The 18,992-nt window shown below is 43.8% G+C and overlaps 4 protein-coding genes across 4 annotated transcripts; all 4 read right to left on the reverse strand.

Annotated features, from left to right (window-relative positions):
- Positions 1–9,090: 9,090 nt before the first annotated feature.
- Positions 9,091–12,386, reverse strand: GCK72_004259 (uncharacterized protein; the record flags this gene model as incomplete). Its single annotated transcript, XM_053724574.1, has 3 exons — positions 9,091–9,522; positions 11,294–11,668; positions 12,168–12,386. The coding sequence occupies 3 exons, from the start codon at positions 12,384–12,386 to the stop codon at positions 9,091–9,093; spliced, it is 1,026 nt and encodes a 341-aa protein (XP_053588768.1).
- Positions 12,387–14,023: 1,637 nt separating this feature from the next.
- GCK72_004260 (uncharacterized protein) lies at positions 14,024–14,319 on the reverse strand (the record flags this gene model as incomplete). The annotated part of the gene is made up of 2 exons (XM_003091836.2): positions 14,024–14,248; positions 14,305–14,319. 2 exons carry the CDS (start codon positions 14,317–14,319, stop codon positions 14,024–14,026), a joined length of 240 nt encoding a protein of 79 aa, XP_003091884.2.
- Positions 14,320–15,441: 1,122 nt separating this feature from the next.
- On the reverse strand, positions 15,442–16,090 carry GCK72_004261 (uncharacterized protein; the record flags this gene model as incomplete). Its single annotated transcript, XM_003091827.2, has 2 exons — positions 15,442–15,721; positions 15,801–16,090. 2 exons carry the CDS (start codon positions 16,088–16,090, stop codon positions 15,442–15,444), a joined length of 570 nt encoding a protein of 189 aa, XP_003091875.2.
- Positions 16,091–17,903: 1,813 nt separating this feature from the next.
- On the reverse strand, positions 17,904–18,196 carry GCK72_004262 (uncharacterized protein; the record flags this gene model as incomplete). Its single annotated transcript, XM_003091835.2, has 2 exons — positions 17,904–18,137; positions 18,182–18,196. 2 exons carry the CDS (start codon positions 18,194–18,196, stop codon positions 17,904–17,906), a joined length of 249 nt encoding a protein of 82 aa, XP_003091883.2.
- Positions 18,197–18,992: the final 796 nt, after the last annotated feature.

The raw sequence follows: 18,992 nt of genomic DNA on the forward strand, positions 1-18,992 counted from the left end.
AATTCGCGTTGTCGACGAACGAGTCGGCGATTCGGGAGAGGGTATTCCTGTGTGGATTGAGAAAACATGAAAGTGACAGTAGTCACGGCGGTGTGATTTCGCTTCGAGAATCGAATCTATCGATTTTCGGTACGAATTCCCATGACGGACGCTTCGAAGTTCTCACCACTGATCCGTTCCACGCGATGACAGAGGATTGTGGAGTGGATGAGAGTCAGAATCAGGAGGAATACATTCTTGTCAGCTGTATTAAGAATGTGTTCGACGGGTTTTGTGAGAATGATATCCGGACGAAAGCCGATGTCGATGCGATGCGACACACGTTTTCGACGCATTTGCGTGAGTTTTCGGAGAGACATCCGGATACACAGAGATACGAATTTTCAAAATAAGGGAGAAAAATGGGGGAAACTTGTGAAAAAAATTGAAAAATTAGTGAAAAATTACTGAAAATCGGCAGTATTTGAGTTTAGAGGCATACGGTCATTCGTCTAAACAGATGGACATCTGAATAGATTTCAACAGACAGATAGGTACAAACATTTGGACATCAGGATAATCAGACAGACAGATAGACAGAAAATTTGGTTCCTCCACTGTTTCAGACCGATTTTTTTCGAGAAAAATGGGATTTTCTGAGTTTTAGAAGATTGTCTGTCTGTCTGTCTGTTCATACAGATGTCCATTAAGATATAGTTTTGTTTATATGGACATCTGGACATCCGGACACATCTACAGATTACTGTAGTGAACTAAAATGACTGTCTAAATGCGTTCTAATTATAATCTTGTGAAAGTGACAATTTCTTCACTGAAAAACTGACATTTCCATAAGATTATAAATAGAGCGCATTTAGTCACGCGTAGGGGGAACCTATGCTCAAATTTTCACAGTTTTGGAGATCTGGACTCACAGATAAACAAGAAGACATTTTGAAAGACAAGAATCACCGAAAAATGTGTTTTTTTGAGAATTTTTCGACATTCAGCATCTGAAAACGCGCCAAAAGTCACGCCAGACTCGAAAACTATAGTTTTTGCTCGGAAATCTCGTTTTTCTGCCTGAAAAGACGGACGCGTCACAGGTGGGCCAGACACACTTTGGAAAATCCAATAGTTTTAGATCGGTTGAGATCCGATAAATAGATAGACATGGATTACTGTAGAAAAGTAAGATATGGCAAATGCGCTCTAAGTATAATCTTGTGAAAATACTTTTTTTTTCACTAAAAAACTGACATTTTCATAAGATTATGAATAGAGCGCATTTAGTCACGCGTAGGGGGAACCTATGCCCAAATTTTTTGCAAATTTCCAGACATCTGGATTTACAGATAAACAGACAGAAGGGGGCGGAACCTCATCTTTCTATTTTCAGACGGAAAATACAGTCCACTGGTCCAACAAAGAATGTATTGTCCACGTCAACGTATAATGATGGCATTCCTGAAAGGAGACTTCATGACGATCTACTTCTACAACTATCACTCGAACATTCATCAAGAAGCCGTCGATTGCATGAATCGAATCGTCGGATTCCACAACGCCAAGTCACGTCTTCTCCGTGAGATTGGACTTCACAAAATGGGCATCACTCATTTGTCGCCGTTCCACACGGAACCGATACACGAGTACGACTACGAGGTGCTGATTTGGACGGATCCGACGACGTTGATCTCGAAAGAGTTCCCGATTGAGCATAAAGCACCGCCGGCGTATATGAAGGAGGCGCAGTGCTCGAACATCTTTTTCCGAATGTATAGACAACCGGATTTGCAGGAGACGATGGGAAGGAATAAGACATTGTTTAAGGTGCGGAATTGGAAGAAAGGGCGGAAAAATTGGCTGAAAATCACAGAATAGACATCTAGATTCACAGATAGATTTGCATCTTCATTGATGTAATATGTGGCAAATGCGCTCTAATTGTAATCTTGTGAAAATGACTGTTTTTATTAAGAAAACTGACATTTTCATGAGAAATAGAGCGCATTTAGTCACGCGTAGGGGGAACCTATGCCCAAATTTTTCGCGTTTTGGACATCTGGACTCACAGATAAGCAGGAAGGCATTTTGAAAGGCAAGAATCACCAAAAAATAGTTTTTTTGAAAATTTCTTGAGATATCTGGACATCTGGACGTCCGGACACACAGAAACAACAAAATGAGAAATGGTAACGTTGTCTGTCTGTGGGTCTGTGTGTCCGGATGTCGAGATGCTCGTAGAAACGTTATCTAAGACTCAATTTCAGCCAAAAACTGCCGAAATTTTGAAAGTTTTGTACAAAAAAGGTTGTCTGTATATCCAGATGTCCAGATAACAGTTCTGATAATCTTGGTGGGCATCTGGACATCAGGACACGTCTATAGATAAACGAGGATAGCATACCAAAAAGTGGCAAATGCGCTCTAATTATAATCTTGTGAAAATGACAGTTTTTTATCGGAAAACTGAAATTTTCCTGAGATTACAATTAGAGCGCATTTAGTCACGCGTAGGGGGAACCTATGCCCAAATTTTACACGGTTTGTGAGCTAAAAACGCGATTTTTTGCAGAGTGATTGTGTCAAAACAATGCACTACGAGCAACTTCTCCGCTGGCGTAGCGGTCTCAAAACGAAACTAGATTTCATCCAAAAAGTGCATCGATGCCACGTGGAGATGACTCGAAAATCGCCGATTATCACCGAACACGAGCTTCTAATGTTCATTCGACCACCGAAGTTAGCGAAGAAGTGTGGCGGCGGACCGCCGACGACGTCATCCACGTCTTCGGTGGTTCGACACCGCCCGTCTTCTCATCACCACCAACACCACAACGACGACGATCATCATACCATTGAGGATAACGGATCGATGACTGAACGAACATCGAAACGAGCCTCGATTTATGGGGAATCGGTGAAAAGTGTTCATTCACAAGTTATTGCGAATGAATCTGAAATTTTCAAAGGGAAAGGAGAGTTTTTGAGGAAAACAGAGCTGAAATTGGGATTGGCCGCTGAAAAGTTCCATGAGATCCGCACGCCCTTTTTCCTACGCTCTGAATGGAATCGAGATGCTCCACGCCGAGCTGGAGAGCTCTTTGATGAGGTCGTTCGGGAGACTGATATCAGATCGATGCTCGAGGAGCCCCTTAAAGAATTTCTGGAGATTTATGAGGTTCAGAAGGCGAAGACGACGAAACAGCTGATGAAACGCAAGTATTCGGAGAAGAATGTGGAGGTGCAAGTGGCTGAGATGGTGGTGAAGAATGAGCAACGGCACGAAGGGGAGGAGCTATTTGAGAGGGATGAGTTGGACGAGGATTGGTCGGAAGTGGATAGCGATTTGGAGGATGACGAGGAGGAGGATTCGGGGGGAAGTGGAGGACAACAGATGATGACGGGAGATGAGAATTTTCAGCGGATGGTGAGGAGAAAATTGGACAAAAACCTTCATATCTATCCAGCCAGACTCATCTCGTCGAGAGCTTTCAAAAAAGTACCCACAAGCCATGGTTCCGTGCAAGTTGGGTCTCGCCACGAAAACTACAGTAATCCTTCGGGTTACTGTAGGTTTCGTGGCGAGACCCAACTCGCTTCAAATCCAGGCTTGTGGGTACTTTTCTGAAAGCTCTCGACGAGCTGAATTCAGCTATGTAAATTACGAGGACTAGTTTTGGGTTTCTAGGCCGTCATTATCGTTTTTGACCCATTTTTTGTGTTCAATCGTCCAAAAAAACCGCTATTTTAATGATTTTCAGTACGGAAAAGTGCGTCGCTCGTGGAAAGTCAACCCACCAGTGTCTCCAATGCCATTCGACTCTCGTCACAACTCGATATCCTCTTCGATTCCATCGTCAAAACCATCCGAATCCGGGCCAATTGAGAAAATGTTCAGTTTTACGATGAACGCGGCGAGCAAATTGACGAGACGTTTGAGCAGGAAACCGACGGAAAAGTTAGTGCAGAGAAAATTGACTTAAAGCGAACGAAAAAGTGGCAAAAATCGGAATTTCTGACTGAAAATACACTTAAATTGTTGAAAATCACTTTTTCGCAATGCCCTCCGAGGACTAGTTTTGGGCCTAGAAACCCAAAACTAGTCCTCGTGATCTACATAGCTGAATTCAGCTCATCGAGAGCTTTCAGAAAAGTACCCACAAGCCTAGGTTTGCAGCATTTCAGGTCTCACCACGAAAACTACAATAATCCGCAGGACTACTGTAGTTTTCGTGGCGAGACCCAGCCTGCACGGAACCATGGCTTGTGGGTACTTTTATGAAAGCTCTCGACGAGCTGAATTCCGCTATGTAGATCACGAGGACTGGTTGTAGTTTTCTAGGCCACCAGATCAATTTCTGTCCGCGATCAAAAGGAGGGCATCAACCGTGCGGACATTAAGGATTTTTGGTTTTTGACTGAAATTTCACCTTTTTCGGATCGAAAAACCTCTAAAATCCACGTTTTTTGCAGAGAACAATCGATCGATAAAGGAGAAGACGTCGCCCAAGAATTGGAAGACCTGGATAACGAAGAATCTGGAATGGAACCAGCGGCGATCGCTCCAATCATGTATAAACACGCTGAGGAGTTCTCACACTATTTCACGCAAAAATACGGTTTCATCCAGTTTCAAGTGGAAAAATGCAATCGTCGATCGAAAGTTCTGAATCGATATACGACGAACACGAATGTCTACACGGATCTACCGTACCTCGTGTTCTTTAAAGCGTTCGACGGTGGCGTGATTTTCGCCGATTTGAGATACGAAATGCCCGAGTTTGTTGTCAATTTTTATATGTATGAACGGGCGAAATCGTCGTCCGCCGACTATTATATGGTCGATCGAATGGAGGCGTTGTATTGGAAAGAGACTGAAGAGTTGCATTTGGCGGCGAAACAGTTGAAGGTTAGGTATAGTGGACGTATCCGGATATTCTGACGAATAGACCGACAGAGAGAGAGAGAGATTAAAAAGGAAATCAGAAAGTCTGGAAATCTGGACGTCTTGAGAAACAAACAGGCAGAAAGATCGATGGAACCGTTATCTAGGACTCATTTTCAGTCGAAAACTACCGAATTTCTGAAAATTTCGTGTAAAAAACGTCTGTCCGTATATCCAGATGTCCAGATAACAGATCTGATGATCTTGATGGACATCTGGACAACCGGACACACTTATATATAGATACACGAAGATTACTGTAACAAACCAAAATGTGGCAAATGTGCTCTAAATATAATCTTGTGAAAATGACAGTTTTTTATTTGAAAACTGACATTTTCATAAGATTATGAATAGAGCGCATTTAGTCACGCGTAGGGGGGAACCTATGCCCAAATTTTTCACACAAAATGACGTATGGCGCTCGAAAAGCCGAACTTTTCGAAATTCAGCATCTGAAAACGCGCTAAAAGTCACGCCAGACTCGAAAACTATAATTTTTGCTCGAAAATCTCGTTTTTCTGCCTGAAAAGATGTCACAGGTGCGCCAGACACACTTCAGAAAATCCAATTTTTGACTCAAAATGACGTATAGAGTTCAAAAAGCCGAACTTTTGGACATTCAACATCTGAAAACGCGCCAAAAGTCACGCCAGACTCGAAAATCTCGTTTTTCTGCCTGAAAAGACGCGTCACAGGTGCGCCAGGCACACTTTAGAAAAACCAATTTTCGACACGAGACGCCAAAAGAGTAGTTCAAGATCGGTTGAGATTCGATAAATAGATAGACATGGATTACTGTAGCAACCCAAAATGTGGCAAATGCGCTCTAATTATAATCTTGTGAAAATGACAGTTTTTCCGCTGGAAAATTGAAATTTTCAGAAGATTATCAATAGAGCGCGAATAGTCACGCGTACGGGGAACCTATGCCCAATTTTTTTGCGGTTTTTCTGTGATTACAGTAATCCTTCGTTTTTCTCCCACCCACTAACGATTCGAGATAGTTACAGGACAGTGTCTGTTTCATGACATTCAATTTCGACTATCATCTTCGTGCCGTCGCCACGTATATCGATGCGAAAGTGAACAAGGAGAAGTGTCTCTACGGCAATTCGATGAACGTCTTCCATCTCATCGAACGTCTTCTTGATTTCTATCAACACGATCTCATTCTCTCACGAAATCTTGTGGCTATAAGTATGTCGGCGCTGGCGTACCTTTGACGCGAAATAGCAATTTTGTATTTTCTTTCAGAATACGTGTACATGACAAAAGAGCAGAACGACGAAATCCTGGCGAGAGCCGAAATGGATCGAGGAATGGTTTTGATGAAGATGGAGGTTAGTGGTTAATGCTGGCGCACCGTTGACGCGTTTTTTTTCTGAAAAAATGGAAAATTTCGAAAATTTCAGAGCGATCCGGTGACTGAGAAGAGATATGCGGGAACACCGATTGAGGATGCAATGTGTCGAGTGACGGAGAGTACGCTTTATAAAACGGTACTGTGGAGAACATCTGAATTTGTGACGATGTCGGGATTCTGAATCTTTTGACTTCGAAAAAATTCTGAAGTTTTTTTTTTGGAAATTTAAGCAAAAAATGGAATTTTGACGTATTTTGGAGCTTCTGTAAAGATTAACGTCGGGATTCTGAATCCGAGATTCTAAGATTCTAGTTATCAGTGTCAGAATATGAAATTTTTAAAATTCTGAATTTTGACGACTTCAGGATTCTGAATTCTGTGTTTTTTGAAACTGGGAATCTGAATCTTGACGTCGAAAATTCCGAAAACCAAAAAAAAAAGAGTTTTGACGTGAGGATTCTGTATTTTGGAGCTTCAACGTCGGGATTCTGAATCCGAAATTGTAAGATTCTAGTTAACATCGTCAGAATCTGAAATTTTAAAATTCTGAAATTTCGGAATTCTGAATCTGAGGTTTTCGAGATTCAGAGATTCAGTATAATGAAATCTGAATTCAAAACTCCAGATTTCGACGGCCTGAAATTGTAATTTGGATATTGTGAACTTGAAATTGGAAGAATTTTCCAGCTTGCAACCGCTGGCCTAGAAACCCAAATAGAGAAAGTTCGGCCACCAGAGAGCACTGACCACTTTCGAGTGTGCCGATTCATGCGGATGTCCATACAGAGCTCTGATGATATTTTTGGGCTTCTGGCCGTCTGGATTCACAAGACATTACTGTAACAATATAAAATGTGGCAAATGCGCTCTAATTACAATCTTGTGAAAATGACACTTTTTTCATTGAAAAATTGACATTTTCAAAAGATTATAAATAGAGCGCATTTAGTCACGCGTAAGGGGAACCTATGCCCAAATTTTTCGCGATTTGTGAGTTAAAAACGCGGAATTTGACGATTTCGAACATCATATAGAGTTGAAAAAAGGGAAATCCAGACATCCGGACATCTGGACGTCTTGAGAGACAGACATACCGAAAGATCGATGGAAACCTTATCTAGGACTCATTTTTAGTCAAAAACCGCCGGATTTGCTGAAAAGTTTGCACAAAACGTCTGTCTGTATATCCAGATGTTCAGATAACATGTTCTCCTGGTCTTGATGAACATCTGGACATCTGGAGATACTTATAATTAGATAGACAGAAATTACTGTAGCAAACAAACCAAAATGTGGCAAATGCGCTCTAATTGTAATCTTGTGAAAATGACAGTTTTTAATAAGAAAACTGACATTTTCATAAGATTATGAATAGAGCGCATTTAGTCACGCGTAGGGGGAACCTATGCCCAAATTTTTTGCAACGCTCATTTTGAAAATCACTGAATTCTGTAAATTCTGTAAACGGATTCAGAATCCTCCCCCACGTCTTCATCATTTTCATCTGAATATCATAATTCCAGAGTCATCCAGTCACCATCATCGAAATGACGGGTCTGCTCAGCGCGTTTCCCACAATCAGCGGTAAACAGTGCTCTCGCGTCGTGCCAGCCATCAAACTCCGTGTTCACACTGAAGACGTTGGCGACGGTGAACTGTGGCCACCGACGGAAGACCGTGAATTCATCGAATCGTTCGAGGGAAAACAACGACGACGTCTTCTGGAGAATATGTCGAAATACGGGACGGAACACGTGCCGACACCGTGGGAAGACAGTTGTGTCCGACGAACTGTTCGGGAGATGATGGCCGACGGAGGAGGCGGACCGTCGAACACCAATTCGCCACGATTTTTGTAATGACTATTGATTTTTCTAGTTTTGTAAATTGTACTGTATTGTGAATTTTTGACGTTGAAAAGTGGGAATTCTGGAGTTTTGACGTAAACTTTCTGAAATTCTGAATCTCAGCGTCAAAATCTGGAAAACTGACGTCCAAAATTGGGGATCAGTGGTGGGCGCGAGTGAAGCTGAGCTTCACTCCAAAATCCACGGGGGGAGGAGAAATGTCTGCGTCTCTCGCTGTCGGCAATGGTGGGGCGCGCTCTCTCGCGCTCTCTTCCCCCCGCGCTGTGGCCGCTGCCGCCACGGGGAGAGTCACTAATTTCACTCCGCGCCCACCACTGTTGGGGATTCTGAATTCAGATGCCAAGATTCTGAATCGTGAGCTTCAGGATGTTGAATTCAACATTTGAGATTCTGAACTTTTCCATCAGAATCTGGAGATGTTGAAGTCAAATTCTGGTATTCTGAATCCAAAAATAGAGTTTTTTTTCTGAATTCTTGACGTTGAAAAGTGGGAATTCTAAATTTTTGACGTCAAATTTTGAGATTCTGAATGCGAAAAACGTGAATTTTGACGTCGGAATTCCATATTTTGAATTTCAGCGTCGAAATCTGAAAAAACGACGTCAGACGTCCAAGATTGGGGATTCTGAATCCGAAACCCTGGATGTTGACGTCAAGATTTGAGATTCTGAAGTTTTGACGTCAAATTTTGAGATTCTGAATCTGAAACACGAGAATTTTTACTTCGGAATTCCATAATTATATATATCTTGTAAATTGTATTTCTCCCCAGTCTTCTGAATCCTCTCCTTCAGAATTCGGAAAACTTCTGAATCCCCATCCATCCATTTCCCTCTGATCTTCTCATTATTTTTTTTGGGTAATTCTCTTCTGTTTTTCTCATTTTATTCAATTTTTTTGTTTGTGATAAACTTCATTCAATCGTTTCAATCCCTTCCAGTTCTCAACGATAACGTCTCCGTCGTTCCCGCCGTCGACGTCGTCGTCGTCAGATTGGGATTCTGATGACCCGACGGTGGTGGTGGTGGTGGTGATGAAGTTGGGGGCGGAGCCACTGGGAGCCGCATCGTCCGCGTCGACTTCTCTTCAGATGGAACCACGACAGTGGGCTCCGGCTCTTTTTCCAACGGAATCGCAGTTTTTGGAGCAACTTCTGGTGGCGGCTGGGGCTCCACAGCCGTATGATCTTCAGATGACGTCGTGGATTTAGAAGACGTGGAGGCTCCAGGAGCATAGAATATGGGTGCCGTTTTAAAAGAGTGAATCATCATCGGCTGGGGCACGTTGACGCGACTCGCACTATCCACTTCTTGTATTGTGAAGTCAATCTCCTCGTCTGTGTACGTCAAACCGCCGCGCTGCAATTTTTTAATAAAAATCGATAATTTTGGGGGCGGGGCCGAACTTTGTGGTGGCCTAACTTTTCGCATTCCTAGTGGGGGGACTAGGAATTTGAAAAGTTAGGCCACCAAAGAGTTCGGCCATCCCTCCAGGACAGAAAATTGGGAATTCATAGGCCACGCCCACTTTCTTTGCAGTTTTCCCGCACGTTTTTACCCTCTTCAGGGTTTTTCGTATCTTTTTTGTTGTTTTGTGCGGCAAAATTGCAGAAAAATAGGCTCCGCCCACTTTTTTTTTTGCAATTTTGCGGCACGGTTTAGTCAATCCAAGGTGTTGTGTTTCGGATGAAAACAACAGTGCGGCTAAATTGCAAAAGTGGGCGTGGCCAAAATAGGCTCCGCCCACTTTTGCAACTTTTCCGCGGAACAGAAATCGGAAATTCCGAAATTTCCGTAAAGTTTTCGGAACTGGATGTAACCTTGCGTCAGAATCGTCCGAAAAAAAGTGGGCGTGGCCTAACTCACCAAGCCACGCCCACTTTTCATCAATCCTGCGGCATCAGCACTGTTTACCATGAGACGTCATCATATTGCTTCTTTTCGAAAGTGGGAGTGGTCTAAAAGTGGGCGGAGCCTAACAGAAAGAAAATCTGACGCCGCCCACATATTTAGGCCACGCCCACACATTTAGGCTCCGCCCACTTTTTGCGACTTTTCCGAACAAATGTAACTCGGGGAACGTGCGGAATGGATGTGCCCGTCGTTCAAAATGGAAAAAAAAGTGGACGTGGCCTAAAAGTGGGCGTGGTCTGAATTCCGGATGAAATAAAGAGTAGCTCCGCCCACTTTTGCAAGGACCGCACGGATCATAAGTTAGTGACTGTCCGGATTAAAAAGAAAATTAGTGCCGCTAAAATTCAAAATGAAAAGTGGGGGGGGGGGGGGCGTGGCTTATACAAGCTGTGATGAATTCTCAATAGAGCGCACTTAATCTTACCGGTTGAATGACAATATAATATAAAAATGGGCGTGGCCTAAATTAACAAGCCACGCCCACTTTTTAAAAGAAATTCTGCCGCAACAGCATTGTTTAACAAAAAACGTCATATCATGTTGCTTCTTTTCGAAAGTGGGCGTGGCCTAAAAGTGGGCGGAGCCTAACAGACAAAAATCTGACGCCGCCCACATATTTAGGCCACGCCCACACATTTAGGCTCCGCCCACTTTTTGCGACTTTTCCGAACGAATGTAACTCGGGGAACGTGCGGAATGGATGTGCCCGTCGTTCAAAATGGAAAAAAAAGTGGACGTGGCCTAAAAGTGGGCGTGGTCTGAATTCCGGATGAAATAAAGAGTAGCTCCGCCCACTTTTGCAAGGACCGCACGGATCATAAGTTAGTGACTGTCCGGATTAAAAAGAAAATTAGTGCCGCTAAAATTCAAAATGAAAAGTGGGGGGGGGGGGGCGTGGCTTATACAAGCTGTGATGAATTCTCAATAGAGCGCACTTAATCTTACCGGTTGAATGACAATATAATATAAAAGTGGGCGTGGCCTAAATTAACAAGCCACGCCCACTTTTTAAAATAAATTCTGCCGCAACAGCATTGTTTAACAAGAAACGTCATATCATGTTGCTTCTTTTCGAAAGTGGGCGTGGCCTAAAAGTGGACGGAGCCTAACAGACGAAAATCTGACACCGGCCACTTTTTGACCACGCCCACGTTTTGGCTCCGCCCATTTATTTTTAGCTGTGATGAATTGTCCAATAGAGCGCACTTACTCTTACCGGTTGAATAACAATATAGCATGAAACGACGACGCCAAAGAATATCATTGGCATGACAGACAACACAAGAAGCCACGATATCGACCACTGATCCCCATCATCATCCGACGTCTTCCCATTCTTTTCTTCCATTTTCTGATATTGCCACGTGGCAGGTGGCAGGTATACTGTAGGCGTGAAAAAGTGATGCAGAGACAGGGGGGCGTACGACAAACGATTGAGTCGAAGCATATGCTCGACAGTCTTCTGAATCTTCGAAATCACCGTACGACGATGGAATTCAAATTGGACGCCGAGATGACCGCCCGGGTTACGGTAGGCGAGTTCCATGCGGCGTGTTGATGAGTTCCGTGTGCCGTCGATGAACATTTTTATCTGGAAAAGACGTTTTGAAATTTTTCGGAAAAAAATTATTCCAAAAAATCTGAAAATTCACCAACTTTGACATAATGTAACTCTGTCAGATATTGCTCGATTTTAATGATCTTTACTTCATTTTGTAGATCAAACCTAGTTCTCCATTTTTGTGGTTGACAACTTTTTGATACGGGCGGTCCCTAGAGAGATATTGCTTGGGGGAGTACTGTAGCTCCAAATGAGAGCCCACATGTGCTTCAAGGCGCTGTAACTCGCTAGGGAACGGTTTTGCCTAAAAATTATCAACTGCAAAAATGGAGATTCAACTTTGATCTACAAAATAAGGTAAAAATCGATAAAATCAGACAACATCTGAAAGAGTTACATTATGTCAAAATTAGGGAATTTTCAGATTTTTCCGAAACATTCAAACCGTTGTATCTCCCCTCACTTTTACGCTAGAAAAATTCTGAAGCCAGATTCAGAATCCTCACGTCTTCAACTTCCCGCCACTCACATTCAAAATATTCGGAATCGGTCCATAAATCGACGGCGTGCAATTCTGTGCACTCTGTCCCTCGCTCATCACAACAATCAGTTGTCCGACTTTCACATCGATCGTCGATATCCCGTAACATATCGTCTCATTATCCCCTTTCGTATCAATCGAGAACGCTCCGACGATTCGAAAATTCTTCTGAAGCCAACAATCCACGTCGTCGAGTGCTGACGTCATCCGGATGTCGTTCGAGTGGTGCTCACGGAGCACAACGATAGGAGGGGTGGACGAGGAGGACCAGGTGGAGGGCACGTCGTGGCATAGCTAGAAAACGATGGCCTAGAAACTGGTGGCCTAGAAACCCAAATCCCTACTTATGGCCTAGAAATCCTTCTGGCGGCCTAGAAACACAAATCCCCAAGCTATGGCCTAGAAAACTCCATGGTGGCCTAGAAACCCAAATCCCAGATTATGGCCTAAAAGACTCCATGGTGGCCTAGAAACCCAAATCCCAATCTATGGCCTAGAAAACCTTTTGATGGCCTAGAAACCCAAATCCCGACTTATGGCCTAGAAAACTCTTTGATGGCCTAGGAACCCAAATCCCAACTTATGGCCTAGAAAACCTCTTGGTGGCCTAGAAACCCAAATCCCAGCTAATGGCCTAGAAAACTCCATGGTGGTCTAGGAACCCATACCCCAACTTGTGGCCTAGAAAACCTTTTGATGGCCTAGAAACCCAAATCCCAACTTATGGCCTAGAAAACTCCATGATGGCCTAGGAACCCAAATCCCCTCACTATCTGGCACAATCTAGTCAATGGCCGAGGATATCGCCGGTGACCTAGAAAAATCTTGATGGCCTAGGAACCCAAATCCCGACTTATGGCCTAGAAATCCCTCTGGCGGCCTAGGAACACAAATCCACCTAACCCAATGGCTTAGGTATCCGTGGCCTAACTTTCTCCATGGAAATCAGTGTGGTGGCCTAGAATCCCAATGGCCTAGAAAACTCACCGAAATGTTCGCGGCCACCGAATCGACTGGTGTCACCATCATCATCAAAACGAACATAACCCATAGTAGTTTGACGACTAGATTCATTTTGCAATCAATTCTATGGGAGTACTGTAGGAAAATGAATTGGCGGGGAAAAAATATTGATTGATTTATGGGGGACGGTGACGCGGCGGGGGAGGTCAAATTTGAAAAAAAAATTGGAAATTGGGGAAAAAGTTCACGTCTCTTAAAATGCTACTGTACTCTGCCTCGGGTTCCTAGGCCACCATGGAGTTTTCTAGGCCATGACTTTGAATTTGGGTTTCTAGGCCACCATGGAGGTTTCTAGGCCATGGCTTGGCGATTTGGGTTCCTAGGCCACCATGGAGTTTTCAAGGCCACGGCGTGGAATTTGGGTTCCTAGGCCACCAGAGGGACAGGTTGTGTAAACTGTGTTTCAAGAGAGATTTCTAGGCCACTGGTGATTTCCTCGGCCATTGACTAGATTGTGCCAGATATTGAAGGGAGTTGGGTTTCTAGGCCAGGCCACCAAGGAGTTTTCTAGGCCATTGGTGCACAGTGGTGATCTGTGGTCTAGAAAGCCCCACCATGGCCTAGGAATCATTGGCGCGATTTCCGTGAGCTGGCGCGTTTGTTGAGATGTCACGAACTAGTAGGAATACAGTACGGACAAGTCTTGTTTAGCCGAATATCTATACTTTTTAGTAGCACCACCGCTTTGAGGTTCCACGTGTCAACTTTACTGCTGACGCGTTTTTGGTGACTATCAGAGCCCGACTGACGTGTTTCTAGTGAGAACTAACTGGTAATAATGCTCATAAATCTTTATTCCAATTATCAAATCAGAATCAATATCAAATGGGGCAACCATATTCCGAAAGACAATCTTTGTAGTTAGGACATTCGCTACAGTCGTACGGTGGGACTCCAGCCCACGTTCCAGGGACAGGCATACAGTGTCCTTGGATGCATCTTGCCGAGAATCCACAGTTTTGATGAGTCTTGCACACGATGCCGGTTCTAGCGGTGTCAGTGAAGGCGGAGACGGTGGAGATGGTGAGGAGAGCGAGGAGAAGGATCTGAAACATGGGTTATAGGATTATAATGCAAATGAGCTCCACGCTAAAGAAATCACCATGAAAATCTTCATTTTCGAACGAATATCAGGAAGTTCTCTTGAGAGAAAACTGTCGGATGATGATATTTTCCACTGACAGGGACTGATATTTATAGTCAGTTTTCCCCTTCTTTTTTCTGTTTTTTTCCCATACGCCCCTCTGGAAATGGGGAATCATAAAATATTGAAAGATCGAAGACTACGGACGATAAAATCGGAGGGTCGCATGGGAATTCGGAGAGAAAAATAAGAAGGAAATCGTACAGTTGGTGGGAGAGAGAGAGGATAGTTGTGGTGGTGGAATATACTGAAATTGAATCTATGGATGAGGAGGTCCGTAGATAAGATAGATACCAGTAGACACAATTCGTACCATTGACATAGAAACCCAAATCGTGACAATCAGGTCTATGCTACAGGGGGTACAATGCTCAAGGGGACAAAGGGGACATTTACTCTTGGGGGTACATAGTTGATGCTCAAAGGGAGAAAGTCTCAGAGGGACACAGGCTCAAAGGGACACTAAGTTATTGTATTTGAGGGGGCACAAAGTTATACTCTAGGGAACAACAGTTTATACTCAAAGAGATAAAGATAATGGCAATACTGGAAGGGAGAGAGAAGAACAACAAAATAGTTATAATAATAGTAACAACAGAATAGTTACAGAATGTTTCTTTGAGTACAGACTGTTGTCCCCTTGAGTATAACTTGGTGCCCCCTCAAATCCAATAACTTAGTGTCCCTTTGAGCCTGTGTCCCTCTGAGACTTTGTCCCTTTGAGCATCGAATATGTACCCCTAAGAGTAAATGTCCCCTTTGTCCCTTTGAGCATTGTACCCCTGGAACATTGGCCTGACAATCATTCCCTAACTTTGTGTGCCTTCCGTATAGTGACAATAGAGCACAGTTGCCTTAACCTTAGTCCGACAGGTTGTCATGATGCAATTGCGCTCTATTGATACCTCTGGTATTGGTAAGGTTGTATAAGCGGTACTTGAAATCTGAAACCGACGAAATGAAGAACAGCGTATAAATTAACTCATTTTATTAACTCTCAGAAAGAAATCGATCGAGAAATAGATGAAAAGAGACAGAAAAGGATAGGAAACTGATACAAAGAAGGAGAGAAACGGAAAAAAAAACAAGAAATTATTAATATGGGTTGAAACGTCCCCGTCCCCCACGGAATCCTCCACGTCCTCTTGGTGCAGATCCATTCACATACACGTACTTGACTACCACTGCGTGCTGTCCTCCATGTCCTCCTCTGAATCCCCCACCTCTGATTCCACCTCTACCTCTCTGTGCTCCCATACCAGGCTTGTTCGTCCGTTTCGAAGTGACCACAATTTGACGCTCACGGAAGGTAGAGCCATTCATGACCATGGCGTTCTCAACGCTGTCAGATGATTCGAACTCGATGAAAGCATAACTGAAAACATAGGAGGTTATATATCCGAGGTAATGCAAACGCGCTCTGTTGACAATATTCTCAATGGAGCGTAACTCACTTCTTTTGCTTCTTCGAAATCTTATCCTTTGGGATCGTGATCCTCACAATCTCCCCACATCCCTTGAAGTGCTCCTGGAGCTCCTCGATCGTTGCTCCAAATTCGACGTTGCCAACAAAGACTGACCTAGAGTCAATCTCCTTTTGCTCCTCCTCCGTGGGCGGGGCAGTTTTTCCAATCTCCATCTTCTCAGCCAGCCTGTTCTGGATCTGCTTCAAGACTGCGGCCTCCGCCTCAATCTCCTCCTCCATTGAGCACACATTGCTATTGTTATCGATAAGAGAAGCCATTGTTGATCAGAAGTTGTAGAGAGTAAGAAGTTCTGAAAACACAAGGAAACGGTTGAAAGGAGGATGTGACAGGGAGGAGAAAATGCGAACGAGAGAATAGGGGGATACGACCATCTCAGACGGGGACACAGAGACCATAATGAGATGGGACCGCCACTCCGTCTTACTTCAACCAGAAAATGCGTGCGAAATCTGCAAACCACTGCGTCCGTCCCTGGGAAGTTGGGTTTCTGGGAAGTTGTCCCTGAGAAGTATGGGAGTTATTGACTTTCATGAGTGACCGACTGGCAAAAGAAAATTCACCGTTAAAATGTAGCAGAGGTGGCTTGTTGTAAGCTTGGTTTAAAGAAATGGCGCGTATTGGGTTTCTAGGCCTTAGGCCCAGGGTTGGGAAATCCCGGGCCGGGCTGACAACAAATTCTTCCGGCCCGGCCCGGATTCAAAAAATGTGACCATTTTTTCACAAATTTCTGCAAATTTTCATTTAAAAAAGTCAAAATTCACAAAATTTCTCGTACGCAGAGGCTTTTACCTATGTTCTGAAACACAGTCGAAAAATCCACTTTTTTGCAAAAAAAATTTAAAAATTTCAAATTTCTACAGGAGCCGGGCCGAGGAAAATTTTTCAGTCGGCCCGGCCCAGCCCGGAATTTCCCAACCCTGCTTAGGCCTGACTGGTTAAGGAAATCATTATTAGTGGGATGTGACATTAGGAATGGCTAGAAGGCTCAGGGAGGACTAGGTAGTAGGTGCAAGGGGAAAACAAAATGAGAGAAAGGGGGATATGACCATCTCAGACGGCGACTGAGAGTCCATAATGAGTAGGAACCGTTACTCCGTCTTACGTCGACCAGAAGACGCGCGCGCAATCACTGCGTCCGTCCCTGGGAAGTTGGGATTCTGGGAAACTGTCCCTGGGAATTCATGTCAACGGATCGATAACAAAAGACCATTGGAGTGTAATGGGGCGTGGTTGCAACTACAGCTAGATAGTCAATAAAGCGCAATTGCCTCACGACAATATACTAGACCGAAAAATCACTGTTAAAATGAAGCAGAGGTGGCTTGTTGAAGCTTGGTTTGAAGAAATGACGCGTATTGGGTTTCTAGGTCACGGGAAGGGGTTTCTAGGCCTTAGGCCCGAATGGTTAAGGAAACTATTATTATCAGGGGATGTGACAGTAGGAGAAAATGAAAATGCTAGAAGATTAAACTGAAGGACTAGGTAGTATGTACAGGGCAAGGGGCAAACAAGATGAGAGGAAAGGGGGATACGACCATCTCAGACGGTGACTGTGAGTCAATAATGAGTAGGAACCGTTACTCCGTCTTACGTCGACCAGTAGACGAGCGCGCAATCACTGCGTCCGTCCCTGGGAAGTTGGGATTCTGGGAAACAGTACCTGGGAATCTATGTCAATAAATCTATACCAACATGACATAGAGCATAGAAGGGATTTCGGAGCATCGTACTGAACCACCGCACGGCTGACGCGTTTTCAGTGTTCTGATGAATTTAGGAAACAAATCTCATTGCTTCAGAGCGTCGTTGGAGTCACTACTCCATGTGCCTTCCGTTTTATTACAGCTGGCGCATTTCCAGTGAGTTGACGTGTTTTTAGGCACCGATTCTCATGGCGGAGCAACTAGTCCGCTTTGAGTTGAAATACGCGGGTACTTAGAACATATGTCCCCACCGCTTTTCTGCTGACGCGATCTTGGTGACTATCAGAGCCGAACTGCAAACATGCGCTTTTCTAACAGGTAATAATGCTCATAAATCTTTATTCCAATTATCAAATCAGAATCAATATCAAACTTGACTATATATGCACTTCCCTTCGACACACTCATAACATCCAGAATGACATTCTTCGCCGGATGGCCCATCGCGTCCAATCAACGTTCCAGGGACAGGCATACAGTGTCCTTGGATGCATCTTGCCGAGAATCCACAGTTTTGATGAGTCTTGCACACGATGCCGGTTCTAGCGGTGTCAGTGAAGGCGGAGACGGTGGAGATGGTGAGGAGAGCGAGGAGAAGGATCTGAAACATTTAAGGTATGCAAATGCGCTCCACCCTGAACTCACCATGAAAATCTTCATTTTCGAACGAATATCAGGAAGTTTTCTCGAGAGAAAACTGTCGAATGATGATATTCTCCACTGACAGGGGCTGATATTTATAGTCAGTTTAGAGAGGTATGGGGGGGGTACTTGTAACACACACGCAACGGAGGGGAGTCGCGGCTGCCAGTGTAGGAGGAGAGGAGCATGGAGATGCAGTGTAGGGGGTCCTCAACTGTGGTAATGAATGGTGTGTAGCGGTTGTTCACTGCTTTTCAATGGGTTACCAATTATGGATAAACGAAAATTTGTTGTAGAAACCAAAGTCTACGTAGGTGTGTCTTAAAAATACATGATTCTCTAATTATCGTTATCACCGATGTAAACTTTGTGAGTACATACCGCCAGTTTGTTGTTTCAAGCAGATCACTTAACATATCGCAAGGTTTCAAGTTATGGGATGTGGGAATATTTTTGCGTCTCTGAAAATTCTGCAACGGCGCACGACTATGTTCTTACGATTATGCTCTTGCGAAGTCATGTATCTTATGCTCATGCGAAGTCATGGGAATTTCATTCCATATTCATTACGTAATTGTTCCGAGACATTTTCTCAACCTTCGTTCGACTCCAATTGATTCAGGTTAGTGACACAATTTACACAGGTGTATGCAAAATTGACTCCACAATTCTACAGTTCCAGAACTTCAAGAAGAAGTTATGAGGATGCTACATCAACAATGCAACACAAGACAAACAGTCCCACTTTTTCATTTCTCATAATTTTGGAAAACACAAACCAACACCTTTGTTTCAAAGATGATGTAAGCAAAGT

Source organism: Caenorhabditis remanei, chromosome II (genome assembly GCF_010183535.1).
Source record: "Caenorhabditis remanei strain PX506 chromosome II, whole genome shotgun sequence".
NCBI classification, from domain to species: Eukaryota; Metazoa; Nematoda; class Chromadorea; order Rhabditida; family Rhabditidae; genus Caenorhabditis; species Caenorhabditis remanei.